This window comes from Perissodus microlepis, chromosome 16 (assembly GCF_051167445.1).
Source record: "Perissodus microlepis isolate ML-2025 ecotype Zambia chromosome 16, ASM5116744v1, whole genome shotgun sequence".
NCBI classification, from domain to species: Eukaryota; Metazoa; Chordata; class Actinopteri; order Cichliformes; family Cichlidae; genus Perissodus; species Perissodus microlepis.
In genome coordinates, this window is record NC_140476.1 from 27841568 (window position 1) to 27862611 (window position 21044).

The window sequence follows — 21044 nt, forward strand, 5'->3', positions numbered from 1 at the left end:
CGAGCAAGACCAGGTACTTTTCTTTCAAAAAAGATGTTTAATGAAAATTTCAATTACGGCAAGACTGTCAAAAAAAATGTCTTATCCTGGCTTATCCGACTCCCCCATTACATAAGAACACAATTACAGTGCGCCAGAAGCACAAAATACCAAAAAGTGCACTCTTATCCTCAAGAGCCTGAGTCTGCGCCTGAGTCTATTCTGTTTGACATGGAAAGAGTGGAAAACACACACAATCACACACACACAAGACAACACAGGCTGGTAGTGGGTCAGAACAACTTCTGCGTGCAGCAGAGGAACGCTAAGACCACGGAAGGGTTCATATGTTCTATTTGAAATCATCAACGATGAGTATGGGCAAAACAAAAACAATCTTTATAAATATCTTGCCTTTCTTTTAGCTTGTTCTCCAGGTGTTGTTTTTCTTTGATACAATGCTGAAAATGCTCTTGTGAGAAGTTTAAATGTTAATTGCTTATATTTAATTATTTTTAACAGTTGTAAATTCAACCAAGTATAAAGTCCCTGCTCTTTATTAATATAAATCATGCAAGCTATGCACCAGCCACGCCCAAGTCATACAAACTTCATATTTGAAAAACAGCTCTACAAAGTCAAATAGCTTAAATTCATCATTCATTCCTCAACATTTTCTTCCATATGAGATAGTTCAACTTATGAATTTCTTATTTCTTGTTTTAACTTGATTTGAGTCATAGGGGCTATAACCTTATTGAAGTCTCCAATAAACCGTCTATAAACATTGGCAAATCTTAGGAACCGTTGCAGCTCCTTCTGAGTCTGGGGCTTGGGCCATTCCACCACAGCCTTTTTCTGGGCCGGAGTTGCCCCTGCTCCACTATGATTCCAAGAAATGACACTTGTATGTGAAACTCGCATTTCTCACCTTTGACGAAGAAATGGTTGTCCAGGAGATTTTGCAGGATGAGACCTAGTGATGGGATTTCTGGCTCGTTTTAGAGAACCGGCTCTTTCGGCTCCCAACCGGCTCTTCAGGTTGTTTTGTTGCTTTAATTAATTAATTATTAACAACAATATAAAATTCTGTATAAAAGGAATTACTAATGTAAAAAAACCCATGGTTTTATTTATATATGTTTATATATAAATATATACGGGGGCCCCTAGAGACAAAGCACGTACAAACTCCAAAGCATGTACAAACTCCAAAACAAATTTCTAGCGTTAACTGAACTTCCAAAACAGCTACCTAGATCACTTAAATTACACAATTGAAAGCATATGTGTATTGTTTGTGTATTTATACAAAAGCACTCATATATATTCAAATAATTAAAAAAAAAAAGTTCATTTACCTGTTACTACCACACACCAAATCCGGTCGTTGGTACTTCCTGGCTTGTGTAGCCACTAGGTAACAAAAGCTCAACACGGCACCTAGCATCCTGGAGCACTTCTGTTCTGTTTTGTAGGTGTTTTGGAGTTTGTACATGTTTTGTCTCTAGGGGCCACCGTAAATATACTTCACTCGACATAAAATGTAATAAATAAATCATATAATAGAAAAACAACTATTTACATTTCAACTTTTAACTATTTAAATTTTCAGCTTTTTCCTTTTAAACAAATTTAAAGTGAAACAACACAAAACACTGCAAACCACAACACAATTAAATATAAATTAAAATATGAAAACAAAAAGAAGATGCATATTCTCTGTCATATGGGCCTGCATGAATAAACTTTCTGAATCCTTTATCATCTGCAACTGAAAACAGTTGTGGATGATTACTATACCTTTCTAATGTGACGTTGTTGTCCCTGGCTGTCTTTCTGTCTCTCTCCCTCCCGCTCTGTTCCTGTGCTACTGCGAGTGTAACTACCAGTGTTGGTCAAGTTACTTGAAAAAAGTAATCAGTAACTAATTACTGATTACTTCCCCCAAAAAGTAATCCCGTTACTTTACTGATTACTTATTTTCAAAAGTAATTAATTACTTAGTTACTTAGTTACTTTTTACACGATTTACACGATTTACAACCTGAATAGGTGATAAAGCGATAGATCTTTCAGCCCAATTCTACTTTTTCTACATAATCCATCATACAAAATGTAATCAAATGGAAAAGTCTCCTTTTTTAAAACTTGTTAGTTTTAATCTTTTAACTTTATGCATCAAGCAAAAATTTAATTATATGCAACATTCTCTGACTGGAAGAAATTTGTTTAATATTTAAACCTATTTTCTGCACATTCCAGCACATAAAATAATTGTTTTTTTTTTTTGTGTGTTTACACTCACTCTTTCAAATAGATGCAAGTAAAACACAGCAGAAAATAAATAAAGTCAAAGACTCAGCGGCCCTGTTGCTCTATTTTCACCTGTAAAGCAGGAGTAGGGTAGGTGGAGGTTTACCCTGGTGCAGGTGTGCCGCAGCGGTCAGTGAAAGAATCCGCGAGTTTCTCTGTGAGTTTCCCATTACGTCATACCGCACTCGGTGCTTGCTTGGAAGTTTAGGAGTTTTTTTCGCTGTAAAAAGAAGTTTTCTTCCCACGCACAACGGACGCTAATGTTTTTGTCACTTTTTATGGAATCAAACTTAAAGTAAGGTCAGTACTTCCACACTTTAAATGCTGCACGCTCATACTCTCTCCCGCACTCGATATATTATCCATTGTTGATCTGCACACAGCTGTTTTCACAAACGTCGCACTTGCTTACGTCACTGTCATGAGACATTCTCGCAAAAAAATCACGGTTTTAGTAACGCAGTAACGCAGCGTTCCTACGTGAAAGTAACGGTAATCTAATTACCGTTTTTGCAATAGTAATCCCTTACTTTACTCGTTACTTGAAAAAAGTAATCGGATTACAGTAACGCGTTACAAGTAACGCGTTACTGCCCATCTCTGGTAACTACCGCCCCTCCCCTCTTTTACAAGGCTCGCATGCGGAGTGAAGCGGAAAAAAAAAGTGCAAGAGAGAGGGTGAGAGAAAGAAGAAAAAAACCACGGCTCCCAATAAGGAGCCGGCTCGCGTCGTTCACGTCAAAGATCCGGCTCTAAGAGCCGTTTCATTCGTGACCAACACATCACTAATGAGACCAACATGGTTCATGTGGTCAGAGAGATTCTTAGTGAAATTAAGAATATCATCCAGAGAGAGGAAGACAAAGTGGATAATGAAATCTCTCAGAATTTCATTTTTCAGTCCTTGGAATACGGCAGGAGCATTGGTGAATCTGTGAATTTGTGAACGACATGGCGAGATACTCGTCTGATACCTCAGATACACAAAGTGGTCTCCTTTGCATATCCTGACTAGGTGGTGGTTACACAGGTCCAGGTTAGAGAAAACAGTGGCCCCCTGCAATAACTCAAAAGCGGAGGACAACAGCGTTAGTGGGTACTTGTTCTTCACCCTTCACCCGAGTGAATGTGGATGGCTGAATGATCTCTGCAGCTAGTGAGTCAGTGATGTAGCACTCCTTTGCCTTCCTATCAGGTTTTGAAAGACTATATAGCCGACTGGTGGGCAATGGAGTGCCAGGGAAGAAATCTATAGGCACAGGTATCTTCAGGCAAAACATAAAGGTCAGGCTTATCTGTAAACTCCGAAGGTTCAATAACAAAAACACTTTACAATAAAGAAGTCAGGTCTTGTAGAGTTATTGTCCAGGTGCATTTGATACACACTGGCATATGAGAGGTCATTGTATGTATACTTTTCAGCAAAAGGGTTTTTAATACAATACTGCTGGCACAGTGATCTGGGTTTCCCCCCCTCCACATACATTTTACCAAGACCGTTGAATAGAACTTCCTTCATATTGAAAAAAGATTCTACATGATCATAAGAAATGCCGCATTTCTGTTGTAGTCAATCTCAAAATCTTCTGGATTGTGCAAAAATCCTGATCCACCCCTCAAAGTAAAATACAGCAAAAAATAAGAAAAATCTAAGATTCAGTGGCACTAAGTCCTGTCATTCTTAAAACTATTTTCACCTGTTTAGCAGGATGGATGTTTGCCCAGTGCTGCAGCGGTCATGTCAGTGGGGGATCCGGTGGTTTCTCTGTGAATTTCACATTCCCGTGACGCAAATGTATTTGTCACTTTTTACGGAATCATACTCAAAGTAATGTCAATAATTCCAAGTTTACGCTGCATGGTCGTACTCTCTCCCACACTCCATATTATCCATTGTTGATCTACACATGTCTGTTGCTGCCACGGACATTGCAGGCTCATACGTTATTGTCATGAGACACTCTCACAAACAAAATCCCTGTTTAGTAATGCAGTAACGCAAGTAACAGTAATCTAATTCCTTTTATCGCAAAAGTAATCCCTTACTTAACTTGTTACTTGAAAAAATTAATCAGATTACAGTAACGCGTTACCTTTAACATGATACTGCGAATCTCTAGTTATCACTATATTCACGTCTTTTTTCAGTTTTCATTTTTAGGTTTAAGTTTTTGTTGTGTGCATGTATCCAAGCCTATACAACATTGGTATCACACATGAGGCTGGGGGCCCAGAATCAGTCTGGCAAAGACGCCATTCCGGCCCACTGGATGATTTTAGAAAATATGAAAGAAAATGTCATTCATATTACCCCATAGTATTGAAGAAATAAATAAACGATTTTTCTATTTTAGGCATTTTACTGGCTTAATTAGTGCAGTGAAGAGAGACAGGAAAGCAGGGGAAGAGAGAGAGAGCCTATGGTTGCCTGTTCATCCCAGTGAACTAAACCGGCGCCCATAAATAAACAATTTAATGAGAAAAAAACTTCATGTTCTTTCACCTACTATTTAATCTACTCTAAAAATGCCATTCCTTTTTGGTTTAGTTTTGTTTTGTTGTTGGTTTTTGGAAATAGCCTGGATAGAAAGGTGGCCAGTCTATAACAAAACAGTAACTTCCACATCTACAGCCAATTTAAGATTTTAAGCAAAATCTGGGACTCTCCACTGAACTGAAGAAGTAAAATGTCTTCAAGGAACTTAAAGAAGTCCAGTTTTCCAAGCTCCTTAGATTGGTTTTGCGCATGATCACAAAATAACATTTTACAGTCAGGAAATCCCCCAAATCTTAATCCAGTTGAGATAGTCAACCCTTATAATGCAAGTAAACAAACAAAGAGCCACAAACTGTGATCACCTTGGAGCTCTGATAAGGCAGGAATGGATGGCCATCAATCATCATTTGGCCACAGAGAATTTCAGAAGTTATGAAGAAGAATCATCACTGTACACACTGCATAAATTTGATTTCTTTCCCAATTAAACTCTTTAATCTCATGAAATGCTTGTGATTGTTCTTCATTATGCTGAAGCAGAAATCAAGTGAACATCATGCTGTATAAGAAAAATTCATTCAAAAGGAACAAGTTAAATAAGTCAATCATAAGACATCACCAGAATAACAGCAGCAGAAACTGATTTTAGTAGTTTTGCTGCCCCCTAGAGGTAAAGTAGGAACCAATTTTCTTTTGTCCACTGTCCACTTTCTGCTGTGACATAACAAATTTCCCACGTGTGGGACTAATAAAGGTTATCTTGAGTTTGGAGGTCTGTAGTGATTGACCAAAATTGGCGCAAATTTCACTAGTCTGTATGCCTAGGTGCTTGATGTTATCCACCTGTGGCCATGTAAATGATTGGAACACCTGTATTAAATGATTTTTATGGGTTAATATGTTAAAAGTATTCACTTAATGTGTGACTGAGGATGGACATTACCGAGACGATTTCAAGAAATAAATGACAAACCTTTGTTAAGGTGCAGCAAATGGCAGCACAAACATGGGCACAAAGAAAAGTACTGGAAACACACAGGGAAGATAAGATTGTTTCAGTGAAGGCAAGAAGGAAAGTGCTATTATAATTTGCTGCATATGGAGTGGATGTTAGCGAGGAGGATAGTAGGAAGAGGGAGCCAATGCTGGCCCAGTCTTTTCAGGCTGTGATGAATACTGCCATGACTGCCCTATTTCTATGGCTTGGAATCCTGATTTAGGTGTGATATATGAAAGCACATGACATACCAGAGGATATATGGAATGTTAATTTCACTGGTGATATTTCTCTGGTTACCTATCAATGATAAATCATGCATTTAAGCAAGGCAAAGTTTTACTAATATTACATGAGTTGTAATAAGTTGTAACACCTGTAAACTGTAACTTTATGGCAGTCCAAAATACCACTAAGTTGGACACCAAATCTACTCATAGCAATATTTAAAAATGAAGGCTACAAAGACAGTTCTCTGTCTCATACACACAGTTTTGCGCACAAATGACACGTAACTCTATAGACTAATGTTATATATATTTGATTTCTGACTGAATAAAATATGTCTTGTAATAATTTCCTATGTTCAGCATTAGCACATTGCATTTGTAGCAGATACTATTTAGTAAAGATGTGTCTCTAATCATGTTTTTAATTCTTCTTCCGGCCCTGCACCAGCTGCTGCAGCAGTAGAACTTGTTCACATTATGTTTAATCAGAATCAGAATACATTAATAACCCTAAGGAAATAATGTAAAACTAGGCTTGTAAGAATAGGCAGTATTCCTTAAGAAAAATGAAAAAAATAAAAATAAAATAAGCGTCAACAACAACTAAATCCAAAACAACATCAATAACAAGATAGTTTTAGCTGTGATCAGGATGGTCTGTGAGTGCTTGAGTAGTCGAGTATGAATGGCTATATTTACCTGGAATAGGCATTTAGAGTCACTGCTGCTACTTGCATGCATGAGAGCAGGAGAGAAAAGAAAAATACATAATTGATACTGATGTTACTGTCTAATTAGTCATAATCATGAGTACAATTGATTTCAACTGTATCAGTTTGTAAGTTAAAAAATGAGTATTGACAGTCTTGATACATTAGTTTTTTTTGACAGCGCAGAACAACCTTTTGAGGTGTTTAGAAATCTCCTTCATTTTTAGTCCATATATAATTGGATTGAAAAGGGGAGGATACATTACAATTTGCAAAGTCAATATTGAATGTACAATCTTTGGAAAATTAGACTCCAGACCAGATACAATGACATCAAATGCACACAAACACAAATAGCTGATCAAAACTATCAAGTGGGGCAAACAGGTCTGTGCAGCTTTTCTCCTGACTTCTTTACAGCTTTGATAGGATATCACAAGGATCCTGGTGTAAGTGAAGAATATGAAAACCGCAGGGAGAATTGCAACATTAGATAGTACAACCATATCATATACAGTTTGTGCTTTTGAATGCACACATAGAAGCTTGTAAATTGTATTGTTGCAAAAAATTCCAGTGAAAGTAAAGTTACAGATTTTTTTATTGGCCATTAATACAGGTAGCACTGCAACCTGAGAAGAGGGCACAATCCAAGCTAAGGTTAAAAAAATGCTGATAGTATTTTTTGTCATGATCATTGGATATTGAAGAGGTTTGCATATAGACACATATCTGTCATAGGCCATGGCAAACAAGAGTAAAAATTCTGAACCACCCAAAGAGTAAAACATAAAAAACTGAAAGAGACAGACAGAATAAGATATGATCTGTCTTTTAGATAAAAAGTCAGTCAAAAGCTTTGGATAAATAACAGTGCTTAACATAACAGAGTTCAATAGCAAAGCTGCAATAAAAATGTACATAGGCTCATGGAGACTTTTCTCAACCACAATGAGGAATACAATGGCGAAATTACAACAGAGTATCAGAATGTATAAAGTAAACATGATCATAAAATAAAGATATCTGTATTTGTTCACTTGGAAAAACCCATCAAGAGTTATGTATGATACATTTAATGCCAGCTCCATTAAAATGATGAACCAAAATTTTAATAAATAAAAAGAGATATGACAGCAAGTGAGAGAAAACAGAAAGTGAACACCTACCTTATCCTGATCGGCATATGAGTGGACTTAAGAAAGTGAATGTTTTGACTTCTAGTTGGACTCTGTTCATAAACCTGCTTCACCCTCTATGGACTTCATCCCTAACTCTCCAGTACAGTCCTGTGTTGAACTGTTTTCTCAGTACCACCCCCACTGTTTTTGGACTATTAAAACATTTAAGAAATTTCTTGTTTCTTGTTTCCTGATTACAACCAGTTTATTGTGACTATTTGTAAAATTGTATTTATTTTGTAAGAATTTTTCGATTCATCCAAAAAAATACTTTTTGTCCTTTGTAGTATTATAGTAAAAATGCATACATGTCCTCACTGTAAAAAAAATCACAAGACTGCAAGTAGTGTGAAAAACTAAGTACACACTGGTTGCTTCTATAGGAATTAAGAGGGTAGGTATAGTAACAAGGTGCTAATATTTAAATGCACCTCATTAATTGATCATGAGCAAGTGTGAACATATAGGTTCTATGTAAAAATTATTATATATATGAAAAAGGTTATTAGAAAAAAAAATACCTAAGCAAATATAAGCAAAAACCTGCTGAATGTAATGACAGTACAATTACAAAAAGACTGAACAGGTATGGCTTATTTAGAAAAGCTCCCAGGAGAAAGGTTTGTGAGGTTGCATCTAAACAAACCACAAGAATTCTGAAACAATGTCCTTTGTAGAGATGAGACCAAAGGGGGGGATGCTTATCCAAAATATATAGAGTGTTAGAAAAACCATCTATCTATCCATCCATTTTCTTCCACTTATCTGGGGTGGCGACTCCATCCTTTCTCAGCTGTGGACAATGGGCTTAAACTTGGAGGTGCTGATTCCCTTTCCTGACGCTTCACACTTGGCTGCTCAGTACTCCAGTGTGAGCTGGAGGCCACCACCTGATGAAGCCAACAGAACCTCATCATCTGCAAAGTGCAGAGACAAGATTCTGGTCCAGTGTTCCACAACCATGATGAAAACAGCATTGTTCCTCGAGTATCCGAGGTTCAACTAACACACTCTCCTGTGCAGCACCCTGGCATAGACATTTCAGAGAGGCTGAGGAGTGTGATCCCCCTGTAGTTTGAGTACACCCTCTGGTCCCCCTTCTTAAAGATCCACTATCCCAGTCTGCCATTCCAAACGTACCACCCCAGATCTCCATGCAGCAATTTAGAAGAGTACCAACCAGGACAGTCCTCCAACATCCAGAGCCTTCAGGAACTCAGGGTGAACCTCATTCACCCCAGGGGCTCTGCTACTAAGGAGTGGTTTTACTTCCTCAGTGACCTCATCTCCAGTGATGGATGAGTCGTCAGCTTTGACAAAGTCAAACCCCTCTCCAGTAAACTGGTTCTGAATCCCAAGCAGTAGGTGAGGCTGACTATATCTAGATGTTACTTATCAACCTTATGCACCAGCTCAGGGTCCTTCCCCACCAGCGAGGTGACATTTCATGTCCCAGTCTTCAGCCTTGGTAGCTGGGTATCAGTCTGCCAGGGTCTCCACCCTTGGTTGCTGCCCAGCAGACATTACACTGGACCCCTTCCTGTGGGTGTAGGACCTACAGAAGGGTGGGCCCATGCCCCTTCTTTGGGCACCCTCCCTCCCCAGGACTGGCTCCCGGACGAGGCAAACAAATGCCTGCAAACTTCAATGAACTGAAGCAACACTGTTAAGAACAGTGAGCCAAAATTCCTCCACAATGATGTGAAAGATTTAAAGAATGATGATAGTCATACAGAAACTGATTAATCCCTATCCTCTCTGTTCAATTAATTAATAGCATTGTGCTAGGCATACAAAATCTGCTGTGTCATTCATTTTATTAAATATTCAGTTAGAGCTGACATGTTTCTTTACACTGCCACTGACATCTTTCTTGGTTAAGTCTGTTTTTTGAAGTATGTGACAGTTATCTCAAAAAGTTGACTCTGTTCATCTCAGTGGGAGCAACATTTTGTCACTCATCCAAGTGACTTCGTGGATGAAATGTTTGTCCCACTGAAAACGTTACGTCCAGATGAACAGAATCAACTTTTTGAGATTTCCTTACCTGGATGATTGAGCATGCATCAATATATGTAACAGTTTGTGTTGTGTTTTTTTTTTTGTATCGTTTGAGCCAGTGTGCCAATTGAAGAACCCTTTGGTTTCATATGTCCCAAAATGATGATTGATTGATTTATTTGTTTTATTGTTTCATGATCTAAAACACCATTACTGTGAAAAAAATTTATTTTTAGAAATATATAACATTTAGACCAATAATAATATGTGAAACAGTACTTTGTGAATTTAAACACTGACATTTTAAAAACGTTCATTATCTAAAATCTTTTTCTCCATACATATTAGTTACTTACATCAGGAACACTGAGCACAAAAAAACAAGGTAATAAACACCAGACAAGACAAACCCTGGGAGAGGAAATTAACATTTGTTATTGTATTGTTTCCCTAAAGAGTTGTCTTATGGTTCTTGAGAGTTGCCTCGATGTGCATGTGTGAGCGTGAGGGGGAGAGAAAACATTATAAGAGAAACATTAATATGAAATTAATATTAAATTTAGACTTATTTTTGTACAGCGTTATCAAAATATCCCCCTTTCATACATTTTTAATCACAGTGAAAGGAGAAAGCCATCAATATTTGTTACCAGATTGCATGAGTTAAACAAAACCTCTGGGATAAACAGGTCTATACAGCTTTAAAAAAATCTCTCAAATTTCAATATCAGAATAAAACAACATAAAAAATCATACATAAAGAGTAGTATTCCACCAGTGACTGATGACTAATAATGATGTCAGGAATGTCACACTCAGAAATGCAAGTTTGTAAACTGCATCAGCACATAAATATTTCCCTTTTAAAGGAAAGTCAAAAAGTTATTTCTTTTTGTAGTACACAGATAAACTGTGAGCAGAAGCAAAGTCTTCTCACACCCCCGTTCTCTGCGACCTGCTGGAGCGGGGGGCTAGGAGGAGGAGTTGGCCATCTGATTGGGGTCTGGAGGGTGGGGCCTCCCTGCTGCTGCGGAGGAGTCAGGGCGGTCTGCTTCTCCCCACCGCAGGGAAAAGGGTAACACCACCTGGGTCTGGGTGCATTTTCCCCCTCCAGGGGCAAGGGTACCTAGACCCGGTTCTTAGAGTACGCTTGGGGAGTGTGATTGTGTGTACAGTGTCTCTCTATGTCTGTCTCCACGTTGGCTGAGTGTTGAGTAATTGCATATGAGAGCATGGGGGTGGGAATGGATGTTTGTATCTGTGTGTGCTTGTATGTCTGTGTCTATATGTCAGGTTGGGTATCAGACGCCACCTCTCTGGGGACATCTCAGGCCCTCCAAGGTATGGAGACCTATCTCCCCCCACCACCACTTCCCCTGCCGGTGGCAGACACCCTCAGACATCGGTGCGTTGGTGGTTCTTTGTGTGTACCTGGATGGGCGTCCAGGTACACACCGGCTCACTCCTTGGTTGCTGCTTATCGGGGCCTGGAGCCTGGGGCTCGCTCGGGCCACTTTGGGGGTGGGGTCCCCTCGGCCTCTCGGCCTGTGGATCGGTCACTCTGGCACAGCTGGCTCCCGGGCGCGTCACTGCAACCCCCCCTGGCTTCTGCGCCGCGGCTGCTGAGTGACCCCTCATCTGGGACTCTCCTCAGCTCTTTCTGGGATAGTGGCGCAGCTGCCCCTCTGTTGGTCTTCCTTGGTCTCTTGTGTTCTGGGGGCCTCTGGATGTTTGGAGTTTTGATCTCCTCCATACCTGCTTCATGCCCTGGAGGACGGGGCTGTGGCTCCCCACACCCTCTAGCAGATCATTACATGAAGGAACCTTTTAAAAACAAGCGCATCCATGCTCACAGGTGTACACACGGGTGCTCACACACACAAACTACACCCTTTTTGGCTCCTACCTCAAAGCACACTATGCACTGTCGATATTACGTGCTGCACAATAATGTTTAACATTTAGTATTTACTGTCATATTCACATAGATCATCGTGATGTTGTTTATTATGTTGCTCTCGTTTTCTTCTGCTTGTTTTCTTTTTTCTTTCTCAACAGGTGATCCAGGTGATTGATATATGTATTTTTTTTGTCTGCTTATTTAGTTGGTTTTTGTTTTTTTGCCCTTTATCCCCGTCCCTCTTCTCCGCAGTTTTTTCCCCCCCTCTTCCTTTCTCCCTTTTTTTTTCCTCATTCAAGTCTGTCCCGTATCTAGCAAGTGAAAATAAAAAATAAATAAAATAAACAATAAAAGGTGAATCAAATAGACCATTACGGCAAGGCTGGGATGGTCAATTTGGTAAAGTAAATCCGTTGGGCATCTTTCTTCGCCTTTAGACAATAATTCTGATGGCAAAAGAACCAAACGGGACAGGCAAAATAAATAAATAAATAAATAAAAATAAAAATAAAAATAAAAATAAAAATAAAAATAAAAATAAAAATAAAAAAGAAGATGAGTGGCTGACTGAAAGCACTGGAGCCTGAACTCATGACAAAGTTAATGATTCCTCTACCAACTGAGCTTCTGACTGGGCTATGGACTGTAACAAAGTTTGTAGTAAGTCTGGTTGTGGTAATGACTGAGCTATGGGTAGCGGGGCTGAAGACTGAGCAGAGGGCGACTGAAATTGAGCTGAAGGTGGCTGCCGGGCAGCCGACTCAGCTGACGGTGGCTGCCGGGCAGCTGACCTAGCCGGCTGTTCAGACAAAATCCCAGACTCCTGCTGGGACTGTGAATGCTGGCAGCGCATCTGCCACTTCCCTGTTGAAATGGGATCAGGGCTGGCAAAAGGTGACGTGGAGAAACTCTGCTGTGGCTGCTCCTGCTCCAGTCCGTACCACAGGAGAGAATGGAAGGGTGATGATGGTGAGGGTTGCATTTCTTCTTTAAGGGTGGATCGAGTGATTTGGCGATAAACCTTGACAAAAAATGCTGCTGACGCCGAGAACACCAAGTAGCGAGGGCCTCTAGGAGGACAGTTGAATTTTCCTTCCCTGGACTGCCCATGCTAAACAGTTCAAAACTGAGCCTCGCTCTCAGATTTATTATTATTTGTTTTAGTCCTTTGATATTTAGGAAACTGACAGTGGAAGCAGTGAACGACAAAAAATTATCAAAAAACACTACCTCCAGCTGCCTCTTGTAGGGGTTCGCAGCGTGGATTATCCTCCAACAGTAATCCCATAGGTGCACGAGATACTCCCCCTCAGAGGCGAAACGTGAGTCTGCTGGATCCATACTGGTCGTGTTGTTCTGTCAGGGCTCTGTGTGCGGGCAGGCGGAGATGAGGATCCAACTGCAGGACTCGAAGACAGAATGCAACTCAAAACCACAGCTTTATTGCTGGCATGAAAACAAAACATGAAGTGAACACGGAATGCAGAGACCAAAAACACACAGGCATAATCTGAGGGTATGACGCGACACTGAGCACAGGAAAACACAGGGCTAATATACACAGGGTGGTAATCAATCCTAAAACATGAATAAACAGAAACCTATAATTCTCATAATGGTCAACAATGTAAAAGAATCAAAATACAATCCAAAATACAAAATTAAACCAAGACAAAACTGACCCAGAACCGTGACAGAAATGTCTAGACTGTAGAGAAGTCAGGCCTTTGAACTTGAATCGCAAAGGAAATGACCGCACTTCCAACATCAGTTTTGACACATACGATGCAATGACAAAACAACCTCCTGAGGTGTTGAGAGATTTCTTTCATTTTCAGTCCATATACAATTGGTGTCACAATGTTTGAAACGGACTCACGCGCAGATCAGGTATCCTTGGCATAAGAGAAAGTGCGTTTATTTACAGTGAGACGACAGGTGAGAATATATATACAGTGTGGCAGGGGAAAGGGTCCGGGGCTCCAGGGTCCAGGGGGAGACAGGGATTAATCCAATACACACTCTCAGTGGTTTCCAAACACACACACGCTTGCTCGGGTCCAGGGCAGATCTATATACACACAGAGAAAGAAGTCCAGGTCAGGGATAGTCTCAAACTCTCAGGTTCGGGTTCAGGGGAACTGACGCTGACGGCTCAACGATCCAGCGAAGGATGACACAGGTCCGCCGTCATAAATAGTGCTCCAAATCAGCTGGGATCGGCTGCAGGTGTGACGGTGAGCACAGGTGCGTGGGCCAGGGGCGGGAGCCCGTAATGAGGAGAGAGAGCGCAAAGGAAAAAACCAAACAAAACATGTTGCCAAACACAGAGTCAGCCGGCGAGGCACGGGGACCATGACAATTGGATTAAAGAGGGGATGATACAAAACCACTTGTAAATCCATTATGAAATGTGCAGTTTGGATTGAAATTAATTTCCACTCAAGCTATAATTCTATCATATGAACACAAACATGTGAAGCTGATCAAAACGAGCAGGTGAGGTAAACAGGTCTGTGCAGCTTTTTTCCTGACCTCTCTGCATCTCCGATAGCATATTATAAATATTTTTGTGTATGTAAACATTATGAAAAGTAAAGGAAGAAATACAGTGTTAAACAGAATAAACACACCATATATTAAGTAGGAAGTTTTTGGGGTTGCACAGTAAAGCTTGGAAATTGCATTATTACAAAAAATTCCATTTAAAGTGAAATTGCAGATTTACGAGTTGTTGCTGAATACAGCAGATGGCACAAGCGGACAAGCAGGCAGAAGCCAAGCTAAAACCAACAAAACTGTGACAGTTGTTTTTCTCATAATAGTATGATATTGCAAAGGTTTAGATATGGACACATACCTGTCATAAGCCATGGATGCCAAGAGAAAGAACTCTGAACCAGTTAAAGAGTAAACATGTAGCAGTAAACATGATAGCAAAATACAGAAATTTCTATTTTTCCAATTCAATGTGCCCACCAAAAGTTTTATATGTCTCATTAAATTCATCATTCATTCGCTCCATGACACTAAATGTCAAATAAAGCAAACTAATTAAAAAAGCCAAAATACCACCTCTAGGCCAAAAAAGAGTCAGTGAAAATCTTTTACGACTTTTGATGTTTAAGTTCCATGGATCTTCTACAACAATTACGATTTTTCTATATTACATTTGACTAACTTCAATCATTCAGGGACAGAATTAAAAATCCAACAACAGGGAGAACAACTGAGATGGAATCAGCATTTCATACAAATGGAAGATACCAGACCATGAGAGCCACTGTTGTTTCAGGATTGAGAAAGTGAATTATTACAATAAGTGGAATGACCTTATGAATCTTTTCTTTTTTTCTCTGTGGATCTCATTACATCAACTATGGTCATGTGACCATTTCCATGCAGCCCTGAAGGCCATAACCTGAAGCCTTGTTAGTGCAAATGTTCTCTCAACATTTTACTTTCTTACATTGAAGTTTGGGTATGGTGTAAAATATATCATTGTCTGGCTCCACACATATATGAACTTGACTGTGTAATGGAAAATTTCTATTATTCTCATTTTAAGTGTTTAAGTGCTTATGTGCATGCTCAGTTGTGACACCATAAGAATTGGTGTGGGAGTGCAAGACAGTGTGTAAGCTATAATAGGTGATGATAAAAATGTCCCGCCCCAGGTCTGTGTGTCAAAAGGTGAAGACCCCGCACTTTGACCTACAGAGGAAGAACTAGCTGTTTGCTTTCAAGCATGGTGGTAGGAAGACCGCGGAGCATAGCACAGCAAAGCTAGCAAAAGCAAGAGGATGGAAGCAAAGAGGAAGTACTGCCGTTATGAGAGGTTAAAAGGGGTGCTGGGACGCCTTAAAAGCTCAGAGCTCACATGACTATTAGTCGTCTGTTTGCTCTCCCATGCGCATGGTAATGAAGGTGTTGGTTACAGCTAACCATGTCTGCAGACTTTGTTAATCAAAATTCCACGATAAGTGACATCCCATTCTTAATTGATAGGGATGTTGGCCTAGCATTTGCATCTATTGTGGGGGCCAGACACTGATGTTGGACAAGAAGGCCTGGCTTGCATTTTCTGTTCTAATTAATCCCAAAGGTGTTCAGGTCAGGATACTGTGCAGGCCAGTCAAGTTCTTCCACACCAAACTCACTCATCCATGTCTTCAGACTGTGCAGAATGCTGCAAGACGACTCTTAACAGGCATCAACAGAAGATCTCATATCACTCCACTTTTGGCCTCCTTTCACTGGTTGCCTGTAATTTTAGGTTTTATTTTAAAATTTTAGTTTTAACCTTTCGGCCCTACATGGTCCTAAAGGTTAGAGCTTTTTTAAACTTTGTGGCTTGTTTGCAATAACTATTGAATGCTCTGAGACACGGCCTTATTATATTCTGTACAGATTCCTTATTTAACACAACGAGGATGACTGCTCTTGAGTTCTGTGCTTGAGTACAGTTATTAATCACAGAGGCATACTGTGCATGGGTGCAACTGAACTTTGCCTGAGCTCTAATACAGATCACTTAAATCAACAAACCATTGTCATCAGTGTTGCCATCTCCTCAGTAAGGTATATCGCTATCGGCTGTCCCAAAAGTCGCTAGAAGTCGCTAAATGACGTCATCGCCTAATTTGCATAATTGGTCATGCTAATGTAATTGTAACCTACGCTGTTGAAGAGAGAAATAACATCATGGAAGAGACATAAAGTCAGTAAAAAACGTCTTAAATGCATTTATAATTTATTTCTTTTAGCAATTATTGTTTTTTAATGTCACAATTCCAACCCTGCTCCTTTCTTTGTGTGTGTGTGTGTGTGTGTGTGTGTGTGTGTGTGTGTGTGTGTGTGTGTGTGTGTGTGTTTATAAGTAGTTTTAAACCTTGTGGTCCACAAAACAGCATAACAGTAAAAGAACTGACTGCGTTACAGTCAGTGCGGGAGCAGCGGCTTCGCTCATGCGCGATTCATTTGCAGTTTGGACGCATAGGTTTGAATGTCTCCTGCCCTGATAGCAGCTGGGGGAGGACTATCCTCCTCCTGTGAGCGCTTTGCCATGGGCAAGGTGGGCAAGGTGCCCATATTGAGAGTAAGAGCGATACGCGTTTTCATGTCAAAAAGTCGTCATAAATAAGGCTCCAATAACACCAGAAAAAGTTGCCAGATTTGTCGCTAGTCGCTTTTTAGGAAAAAAGTCGCTAACGGGGTCTGAAAACTCGCTAAATATAGCGACAAAGTCGCTAAGTTGGCAACACTGATTGTCATGTATTTCTAAGAGTTCACTGTATGTTTTCTCTCGCTTGCTCTCTCTCTCTGGCTCCTCGCTTTCTCTATTGCTCTAAAGCACCTTGTGTTTTGGGCTTTCTAGAAGATGTGGTCAATGGCTGTAGAGGATGGCTTGCTGCACACCTGTTCTCAATCTTCTCATCTAACTCAGTAATTAAGCACCAGCTTGTTATGAGAACCCTGCTTCTGAGATATCCTCTGTTCTGTTTATCTTAGCTGTATAGGATGCCTTTTAGAGTGACCTCTTTTGTTGGTCCTTCTTTTGGGCCATTCACTTCAACTCCTTTTCCACAGTATTTCTGCTGCTACATCAAAAAACATTTTCTGTACAAACTGAAACACAAATACAAAACCAAATTAACATCTATTAGGTGACTTCAGAGGTCTCTATCTCCATTACAGTTTTTTGTTTCTATGATAATGCCCTTTTCTTTACATAATGAATGCTTCTTTGGAAAACACTAAATGTGTTCTTGTGTTGATTCTTTCTGAAATGACAACTCTTTGCTAAGATGCTAATATTCTTTATTATTGACACACAACAGACAGCAAAACTAATAACTTGAATTTATAGCCTTGCAGCAACACAGTTTTAAGTTAAGAATAAATAACAACAGCAAACAAACAAATGAAAAATGCATTTAAGAAAACAGAAAAACAATGATCCCTTGAGGTGTTTTTATATTACAAGGTAAAGAGAAAACCCCAGATAATGTCTTACAAGTCTTTATATGTTATCACAATAGCAGGGCAAAGAGTCCATGTGGATGATTTGCAAGTTACTGCTTGTTTATTGTGGACACCAAATATAACATTGGAAACAAATCCCTTAGAGTGCTTAAATAAAAGAGCAACTCATGTAGCCATATGAGTATCGTATACAAATATGCAAATAGCAGTATATTTATAGAGAATATTTAAATAAATCTGTATAACAAATACACTAATAACAATATCAAGCAAAAAACATACAACAATCTTAAATATATAGTATACATATGCTATACAAAAATAGATCTCAGACAGAGAAAAGAAAACTTCTATACTGTGAAACATAATACACACATGAACACAACAATTGAACCAGACGACATAAAAAAAACACACATTTAAATTACATACTTTCAACATGAGCTTTGCCAGATGTTGAGCTTTCCTTCACCGAACAATTTTTTGAGGTGTTTAGAGATTTCTTTCATTTTGAGTCCATAAACAATTGGATTAAAGAGAGGATGATATGAACCATATAACCACTTGCAAGATCAATACAGGGAGTGCAGAATTATTAGGCAAGTTGTATTTTTGAGGAATAATTTTATTATTGAACAACAACCATGTTCTCAATGAACCCAAAAAACTCATTAATATCAAAGCTGAATGTTTTTGGAAGTAGTTTTTAGTTTGTTTTTAGTTTTAGCTATTTTAGGGGGATATCTGTGTGTGCAGGTGACTATTACTGTGCATAAATATTAGGCAACTTAACAACAAACAAATATATACCCATTTCAATTATTTATTTTTACCAGTGAAACCAATATAACATCTCCACATTCACAAATATACATTTCTGACATTCAAAAACAAAACAAAAACAAATCAGCGACCAATATAGCCACCTTTCTTTGCAAGGACACTCAAAAGCCTGCCATCCATGGATTCTGTCAGTGTTTTGATCTGTTCACCATCAACATTGCGTGCAGCAGCAACCACAGCCTCCCAGACACTGTTCAGAGAGGTGTACTGTTTTCCCTCCTTGTAAATCTCACATTTGATGATGGACCACAGGTTCTCAATGGGGTTCAGATCAGGTGAACAAGGAGGCCATGTCATTAGTTTTTCTTCTTTTATACCCTTTCTTGCCAGCCACGCTGTGGAGTACTTGGACGCGTGTGATGGAGCATTGTCCTGCATGAAAATCATGTTTTTCTTGAAGGATGCAGACTTCTTCCTGTACCACTGCTTGAAGAAGGTGTCTTCCAGAAACTGGCAGTAGGACTGGGAGTTGAGCTTGACTCCATCCTCAACCCGAAAAGGCCCCACAAGCTCATCTTTGATGATACCAGCCCAAACCACTACTCCACCTCCACCTTGCTGGCGTCTGAGTCGAACTGGAGCTCTCTGCCCTTTACCAATCCAGCCACGGGCCCATCCATCTGGCCCATCAAGACTCACTCTCATTTCATCAGTCCATAAAACCTTAGAAAAATCAGTCTTGAGATATTTCTTGGCCCAGTCTTGACGTTTCAGCTTGTGTGTCTTGTTCAGTGGTGGTCGTCTTTCAGCCTTTCTTACCTTGGCCATGTCTCTGAGTATTGCACACCTTGTGCTTTTGGGCACTCCAGTGATGTTGCAGCTCTGAAATATGGCCAAACTGGTGGCAAGTGGCATCTTGGCAGCTGCACGCTTGACTTTTCTCAGTTCATGGGCAGTTATTTTGCGCCTTGGTTTTTCCACACGCTTCTTGCGACCCTGTTGACTATTTTGAATGAAACGCTTGATTGTTCGATGATCACGCTTCAGAAGCTTTGCAATTTTGAGACTGCTGCATCCCTCTGCAAGATATCTCACTATTTTTGACTTTTCTGAGCCTGTCAAGTCCTTCTTTTGACCCATTTTGCCAAAGGAAAGGAAGTTGCCTAATAATTATGCACACCTGATATAGGGTGTTGATGTCATTAGACCACACCCCTTCTCATTACAGAGATGCACATCACCTAATATGCTTAATTGGAAGTAGGCTTTCGAGCCTATACAGCTTGGAGTAAGACAACATGCATGAAGAGGATGATGTGGACAAAATACTCATTTGCCTAATAATTCTGCACTCCCTGTATAAAACGTGCAACATTAGGCAAATTCATTTCTAGTCGAGCTATAATTATATAATATGAACACAAACATGAAAAGCTGACTAAAACAAGCAAGTAAGGTAAACAGGTCTGTGCAGCTTTTGTCCTGACCTCCCTGCAGCTGTCACGGCACTGTTTTAATTGATATTCAGATAAACAAACAGGCAGGAGTACAAATTTGAAAACACTATGAACCATCAAACCAACATAGTTAGTTAATCATTAGCTGTCTGCATTGTTAAATTAGTCTCTAAAGGGTTACAAATGTGTATCCGCAAGCATAAACAAAGATTTACAAATGTGTAGTGATTTATATGCAATTTTGAGTACTTACAAATGAATGCTTAAATGCAAATGCAAATACTTTCAAGGGCCCGAGAGGCCTTTTTCTTTAAAGCAAAGATTTTATTAAAAGATCTGATTAAACTCACAAGTCTTAGTGGGCAGGAGTGTCACACAGGAATGGAGTTCACTGAGCGGTGACTATTGGTTCAGGAGCGAAGGAAACTGGAGGTGGAAGGATTAGCGCTAACACAAGGAGTAACCAAAGCATAAGCAAAACATAGAAGCCAATTTACCACCTTGAGGTAGCAGATAATTCGACAGAGAGTACAAATCTGAGCTGACCTTATGTACAGGCTAGTGATTGCTGCTTATGACCTGCAGGTAAGGTGAGGCACAAGCAGGTAACCAGAACTCTGCCCAGAAGGGGTTGGGGGGTTGGCGTCAGGGTCCACAATACAACTGGCACTCAGCTTGGACCATGACAAATACATGGTCCAAATGCAAATACAAAGTAATTTTAACAAACATAAAACAATTTTACAAGTGTGTGTATAAAAACCTGCATAAACAGTAGTAGCATCACTTGTGGAATGTTCTGAATTCCATTATGGCCATTCTGGTAGAGCAGTTATGATTTTTATTATTCTTGCTCAAGTGTCTTGGTCATTAATTGCTATGCTATTATGTGTTATGTTTTTATGTTCAAACTTCAAAAGAAAAAGATGATTAAAATTTACATTCTTATTCCCTGGTTCTGTTCCGAACACCATATCATGGTTCAGAAAAATAGCTCAGAAAACTGGT

At 39.6% G+C, this 21044-nt stretch overlaps 1 protein-coding gene and 1 pseudogene across 1 annotated transcript; both read right to left on the reverse strand.

The window, feature by feature from the left end:
- Positions 1 to 6893: 6893 nt before the first annotated feature.
- Positions 6894 to 7820, reverse strand: LOC146371091 (olfactory receptor 6N2-like). The gene has a single exon (XM_084908231.1). The coding sequence runs from the start codon at positions 7818 to 7820 to the stop codon at positions 6894 to 6896; it is 927 nt and encodes a 308-aa protein (XP_084764357.1).
- Positions 7821 to 13943: 6123 nt separating this feature from the next.
- On the reverse strand, positions 13944 to 14820 carry LOC146371092 (olfactory receptor 4K3-like; annotated as a pseudogene).
- Between the last annotated feature and the right edge of the window lie 6224 nt (positions 14821 to 21044).